Genomic DNA, 7,142 nt, shown 5'->3' on the forward strand with positions numbered 1-7,142 from the left:
GTATTTTCGACTGGCACTCTCATTCAACGTTTACAGCTATAAATATGTAGTAATGTTTTACTATATTTAAATTATCCGCTTGTATGACTCAAATCATAATATTTGAGTACATTTCTAGGTATAACTTATTAGATTTCATAATTTATATATCACAACCAAAAATACCCTATTGGAAAACAACACTCAGTATCAGCTCATTTCAGGCTGAGCAAGACGTCGGGGCGCGTGTGCGTGGACGGCGTGAGCGCTCAGCAGGCGGGGCTGCGGCGCTGGCGCTCCCGCCTGTGCGCGCTGCCGCAGCGCCCCGCGCTGTTCGCGGCCTCGCTGCGCGACAACCTGGACCCCGAGCGCCTGCACCCCGACGCGCAGCTCTACGCCGCGCTCGACGAGGTACGCCCCACTTTTTTTTTTTTTTATGGTTGGGAAATCCATCATGGAGACCCTCCTCTCTGGGGGAAGAGCGAAGGGTACTGTCAGACTCCTACTGACTAAAACCCAACCCGTGTCCTCCAATTGCCCATGTGTCGGAAGGGCGGGTATCGCCGAAGCATTCGTCGCACCCCTCACGCCCCACTAACCTAACCTAACCTAACCCAACCCTGGTTGGGTGGGATGACACTTCAGTGTTCCCGAAGGTCCGGGTGGTGCGATCCCGTGCCACCCACCAAGAAGACGGTGTTGTATGTGCTGCATTTTTTTTAGAGGGTATTCCGGTGTACATAAATAAATAAATAAAATATGAGACAATATCACATACATTACTCTGATCCCAATGTAAGTAGCTGAAGCACTTGTGTCATAGAAATTAGAAGTAACGACGGTACCACAAACACCCAGACCATAGACAACATAGAAAACTAATCTTAATCTACGTCGACTCTGCCGGGAATCGAACCCGGGACCTCAGAGTGGCGTACATATGAAAACCGGTGTACACACCACTCGACCATGGAGGTCGACATGGGCGCACTAGGCGTCCAGGCCATCGGGCAGTCCCACATACGAGGATATGTCCCACGGTATGTAGGACTTCCATCACGTGGGGGAAGCGCGTAATGCGTTTTTCCAGCGAGAAAAAAAGGTACGTGTGGTGCAGGGCTTCGGGAGTTGTTCGACGAGTGTCTGTGCAGCGAACAGTTTCCGAAGCCTTGAAATGATGGAAAATTGGTCCTATTGCCCTTCGGCATACAGGCTACTAGTGCTGCTGAACGAGACCGGAAAACTCTTCGAGAAGATCCTCGCGCGCAATCTCGTTCAGCACATCGAGGAGGTCGGTCCGGCTCTCTCAGAGGCTCAGTATGGGTTCAGGGCCGACCGGTCGACGGTCAACGCCCTGGACGCCCTAAAGACACGGACGACGGAAGCCGTGGCTCAGGGGCAAGTCTTCCTGACGGTCTGAGGCACTCCGATATCAACGGCTGCTGGAGACTTTCTTCCAGGACAGGTAGATCCTCTGGGCGGGGGTCTATAGGAGGCTGGTCCGGCGTCGAGTCGGCTTGGGCGTTCCACAAGGAACGGTTCTCAGCCAAATTCTATGGAACGTCGGTTGCGAACGAGCTCCCGTCCTTCCCGGGATGGAGATGTTGTGCTACGTTGACGACACCTTCGTCACGGTGACTGGGCGTGACTTTCGGTTGTAGGCCCGCCCCGCCGAGGTCGGAACAGCTCTTACCGTGGACCGCATGGGAATACTGGACCTGAGAGTCTCCATATCCAAAAACGGACGCTCTTCTCTTCCACGGTCCACAGAAAGGGCCCTCACAAGGGGCGAGTATTACGTCGGGCGTCCAGGGAATGTTGATCAAGGCGAAGGACCAGATACTTCATCTAAAACCTGCACGAAGGAGCTTCGGGCAGTATTTTGTCCATCTCGGCCCTACGCTCGCTCATCAGCGCCGCCACCGCTTTTTTTCGAATTTGACCGCATTTTTTCGTGAATCCTACTCGGATCTACCCCCAGATCATCGCCCCGTACTCGTTTTCTCCATTTCCACTCGGGAAATCGAAAAAAAAACTCCCATTTGTCATTTATTATACCGATTCAGATGACCTTGTGAAGGAAATTCTGAAATTTTGTTTCAATTTTTCCAAATCAAACGTTCGTTTCCGTTGCACATTATACTAATTTTGAATTTTTTAATTTATATTTTTAATATGGTCTTTTTCTTCTCCCGCTGATGAATCTCACACAAAAATGACATAACAACATAATCAGAACCTATGGATCGTACCTGTCGTGCGGGATAATCTATTTTGACCAGAATTGTGAGATCCAGATGGATTCGGAGATGGAGACCGCTTCAGAGGCCGACGACTCCGACTCCGGGAGCGAGGGAGGTAAGACGGCGAGACCCGTTGCCCACCGCCGTGGTGATAATAAAGATAACGGCCTCACCCGGGCTAGGGCCGAATTAGGGGGAAAACGAGAAGAGGAACGGGAAGTTAACTTCTAGAGGGCGCTCCGTAGCCACGGCTACGCATTTATTAAATATTTTTACGCTGGGGGAAGTACGTTGTCGTCGGGACGTACTTTTCCCCCAACTCGGCTTATTCTGAGCTGTGGTGACCAGGCTGTCGCCGAAACCGATAGTGGTTCACGGGTACTTTAACGTGAAGTCGCGTGCCTGGGGCAACCCCGCCACGAATCCGCGGGGAGGGCCGTCCAGGTATGGGCCCTGCTCTCCGACCTGTACCTTCTTAACAGGGGGCAGGTTCAGACCTACGTGCGCCATCAGGGGGGTTCCGTGGTGGACGTTTCGTTCCTCACCCCTGTCGTAGCACGCAGAGTGGTCGATTGGAGGGTGGAGGAGGAGGTGGAGACTCTATCGGATCACCGGTACATCCGATTCGAGATCTTTACCTCTCGCAGGCCGACGGAACCCCAGAGGGTGCTGACCACGCTGCTGAGTTGGTCTCTTGGCCAGGTCGATCGAGAGCTGTCGCAGAAGGAAGCCGCGGTGAAAGAGCAGGAAGAGAATGCCGCTGCAGACCTGCTCCACCGAAGACGACCGGGAAGGACGAAGAAGCGCTACTTTCTCCCCCCGCCGCAATAGGCGCCTCAGGGAACGGGGAGGTCTCAGTACCCCGGGCATGCCCCTTAAGCAACACTTTGGCTCGCATAAGCGGCCTGACCGTCAGGGCGTCATGGTGGCAAGGGAGTGCCGTTGGCATTTTAGGGTGACGGCGAGTGACATATATCCCTCCCCCCACTTCACATCATGTGGGGGAAGCACGTAATGGAATTTCCAGCGAGAGAAAAAAAGGTGTGGGAGTTCCACAATAATGTATTCTTGGTCCATATTGTTTCTTCATCTATATAAATGGTCTGTCTTAAAGTAAGCTGTACTTGTAACCTAGTGACATTTTTTGATTTAAAAAATAATTCGTCAATCAATATTATGTACCTCCCTGTGTAACACTCGGCCGGCACACGGCAGGTGGAGCTGCGCGAGTGGTGCGGCGCGCAGGCTGGCGGGCTGGCGGCGCGGCTCGGCGACGGCGGCGGCGCGCTGTCGGCGGGGCAGCGCCAGCTGCTGTGCCTGGCGCGCGCGCTGCTGGCGCGCCGCGCCGTGCTCGTGCTGGACGAGGCCACCGCCAACGTCGACACCGAGTGAGTGCTGCCCACGCTGCCCCTGATCTACTCTCTTCTCTGCCTGTATGGCAGCGTCCAAACCTTCTTCCATTCAGTAGTAATAAACTGCCATAGCTATTGCATTTTATGAATAAAATCTCTTCTACGATGAACTCACGCAAACATGTCGATTTCGCTCATAAAGACTTCAGTAAGGCATTTGACAAAGTGTCTCATAATATACTTATTAAAAAAATGTCTTAATATGATATCTATGATCGATTGCTAGATTAGTTTTCATCTTAGCTTAACGACAGAAAGTCCGCACTAGTCCGAGGCTCTCCTATTAAAATTCATGTCTGGTGCTCCACAAGGGTCACATCTGGCCTTTGCTATTCGGCTTCTTCATAAATGACATGAACCAACGTTATTTTACCTTATTTATATACTTTTGATCTAAAATTACTTCGTTGTATCACAACTATTAAATATAAAGCACTACTACTACAAAGCAATTTGAATGCAAATGCAAATTATAATTTTTACATTGTACACGTACAATGTAAAATTTGAGTGCGTGTATGCATTTTGTGTTCTTGCACTACGAGAACAGAAACACATAGTGTGTCACGAGATGAATAATTATAAAGCCGATTGCTAGAATAGTTTTCATTTTACCTTTACGACAGAAAGTTGCAATAGTCGTCAACGGATGTGAGGCTCTTCCATTAAAATCTTAGCCTGGTGTACCTCAAGGGTCATATCTGGTGCATTTTCTATTCGACATCTTTATAAATGACATTAACCAATATTATCGATATATTATCTATTTATCTACTGTTGATCTAAATGCAAATTATACTGTTTAAATGATACAGATACAGCGTATATTTTACGTGCGTGCTTGCGCATGATTATGTGAGTGTATTTATATATAGATACTTTGTATCTAATCCCTACATAGTATGGTGCGTAATAAACGAAACGAACATGTTACGACAGGACGGACAAGCACATCCAGACGACGATCCGCACGAAGTTCGCGCAGTCGACGGTGCTCACGATCGCGCACCGGCTGAACACCGTCATGGACTACGACCGCGTCATCGTCATGGACAAGTCGGTACCCGCGCAGCCGCTCGCAACGCACACACACACACACACACACACACACAATACTCAATCGAATGTTTCGTCGCAGAGGCCGAATCGTTGAGTCCGGCCACCCCTTCGAGCTGCTGACGCAGTCGAGCCAGCAAGCGAAGTCGGAGGCGCAGCCGAGGCGCGCCATCCTCACCAAGAGTCAGGTATCGACCACGAGTCTTCACTCCCCAATATCCCTCCTCAAGAAGATTCGTCATTGTTGCTTAAGAAACATAGATGCCCTGCACATCTAACTGGCCCTAACATACTCCTAAGGACTACTCCTTCACTTGGTGGTAGGGCTTTGTGCGAGCCCGTCTGGGTAGGTACCACCCACTCATCAGTTATTCTACCGCCAAATAACAGTAGTCAGTATTGTTGTGTTCCGGTTTGAAGGGTGAGTGAGCCAGTGTAACTACAGGCACAAGGGACATAACAGTTCCCAAGGTTAGTGGTGCAGTGACGATGTAAGGAATAGTTAATATTTCTCACAGCGTCATTGTCTATGGGTGATGGTGACCACTTACCATCAGGTGGCCCATATGCTCGTCCGCCAACCTATACCATAAAAAAAAGGATCTCCCAGCCTAGAGGTGCAGGGCCTCTATGTTTCTTACCTGTTAGGGATGTGCTCAAGACACGTGTATTCCCCACAGGCGCCGCTCGCGATCCCGGAGAGCTTCCGGCGCGACGAGAGCGCCCGCACGCGCACGCTCTCCCACAGGTGAGGGCGTCAGCCCGCCCTGGGCATCCATGTTGCTGTGCACTCAGCAGGACGAGCCCGAGTGATGATTCGTTTACACCTGAATGTGCAGGTCTGATGTGAGCGAGCAGGACGGCGCCGGCGGCGTGTTCAAGTCGCTCGTGGAGCAAACGGGACAGGAGACCGCCGCCATGTTGTACAAGATGGCGGAAGAGGTGCGTTGACCTCCGTAGTCTAACAGATACAACAGATTAGATATACTAATTCAAGAGTACCTTTAATTCGCAGAGTAGAATAAAGTAACAATCTGTTAATGTATAGGCTTCTTCTATCTTTTGAGAGGCCAGGTTGAAACTTAACCCACCACGTCGCTCAAATGCGCGACGGTGGATACACGTGGCAGATAGTCATCTGAACTCCGGAACTAAAGATGATCCAATTATATACATAGTTTTCTTAGAGAAAGTTAATTTATTTCTGAGTGTCATAGAGTATTAATGATATTCATATTATACAATTTCCTTTATTAAGAAATATCAATGGATCAACGAGTCGTACTTGAGAACGTTATTTTAATTATTGTGAATTAATTATTCATTTATTGCAATTTCCTTAAACAATTATAAGATGTCCATACTAACATTTACTGAAACCACAGATTAATCACACATTTCTTTTCATTTCAGAGCTATAACGAATATCTTAAGAAGAAACAGTCATAGGACGCAACACCATCGGAATGTGTCCAGGCGGATGGCAGCTGCGACTGTATACACACGTGTTGCCAAATGGTGACTCGACGTAATCTTAACGAAACAGATATAAACTACATCGTACTTAAACTAATATTCGGCTGAATTGAACGCATATATTTGCGGCCATTTTGTGCACAAACTTAATTTGACATAAAATGGCGCTGTAGCTAACATCTGCAGTCAGTATGTGTTCGACTACCTCACAATTGGATGAAACACTTAAACAATACAAAAGTTATTTAGTATAATACGTAATAACGGGTTCGATCCCGCGTGATGTACTTGCCTTAATATATCTATTACTGTTATTGCAATTATGTCAATTTGCTATTTAATATATAATTATATGCAGCATTTATAACATGTATACTTATATAATGTATAAAATTATATTGTAATCCGTACAAAGTGTAAACAAATTCGTGTTTTGTAAAGATGTTGTAATGGGGTGGGGCACCTCCTCTAGAGATGTCATCTTACCTCAGCTGTAGAATATTTACTAACTGTTACCACACTAATAGTATATTACGATGATAGAATATGCCAAGGTACTTTAGCTACCACGTACCACCTATTTCCACACACGTGCGGCTTCAGTGAGCGCTCATAGTAAAGTACTTTCAATTCGTGATCTACAGTAAGTTTAAAAAAGTGTTCACCAGTTACTCGCAGCTAGATAGCGATTCGCTGAATATGGAAACGTTTTTCTTTACACTTTGTACGCATTGTCAAGAGTTAGGTACCAATTTACACCAATAATGCCTTTAATGTAAGAGTTTGGTCACAATAAGCTGTCCTTAGCAATGTAAGGTGCTAATGAATGGATGCTCGTTACTTAAAATACTGCGATTACCGCTGCGAGCCGAGATGGTTCAGGTAAGGAAAGGTATCTTACCCAAAGGTTCCGTTCACACAAACGAGCACGTGTGGAGTGTCTCTAAGACATCTCGCGCTCACGCAGTGCGCATGC

At 47.9% G+C, this 7,142-nt stretch overlaps 1 protein-coding gene across 1 annotated transcript in view; it reads left to right on the forward strand.

Annotated features, from left to right (window-relative positions):
* Window positions 1–6,853, forward strand: part of LOC124541895 (probable multidrug resistance-associated protein lethal(2)03659) — a 37,629-nt gene extending 30,776 nt beyond the window's left edge. Inside the window, exons 27-33 of the mRNA XM_047119808.1 lie at window positions 204–390; window positions 3,438–3,610; window positions 4,574–4,690; window positions 4,773–4,878; window positions 5,371–5,438; window positions 5,530–5,632; window positions 6,104–6,853. Coding sequence (XP_046975764.1) covers window positions 204–390; window positions 3,438–3,610; window positions 4,574–4,690; window positions 4,773–4,878; window positions 5,371–5,438; window positions 5,530–5,632; window positions 6,104–6,139 — 790 coding nt within the window. The 3' untranslated portion in view covers window positions 6,140–6,853. The remainder of the gene's footprint in view (window positions 1–203; window positions 391–3,437; window positions 3,611–4,573; window positions 4,691–4,772; window positions 4,879–5,370; window positions 5,439–5,529; window positions 5,633–6,103) is intronic.
* Window positions 6,854–7,142: the final 289 nt, after the last annotated feature.

The sequence above is a fragment of the Vanessa cardui genome, chromosome 29 (genome assembly GCF_905220365.1).
Source record: "Vanessa cardui chromosome 29, ilVanCard2.1, whole genome shotgun sequence".
Lineage (NCBI taxonomy): Eukaryota > Metazoa > Arthropoda > Insecta > Lepidoptera > Nymphalidae > Vanessa > Vanessa cardui.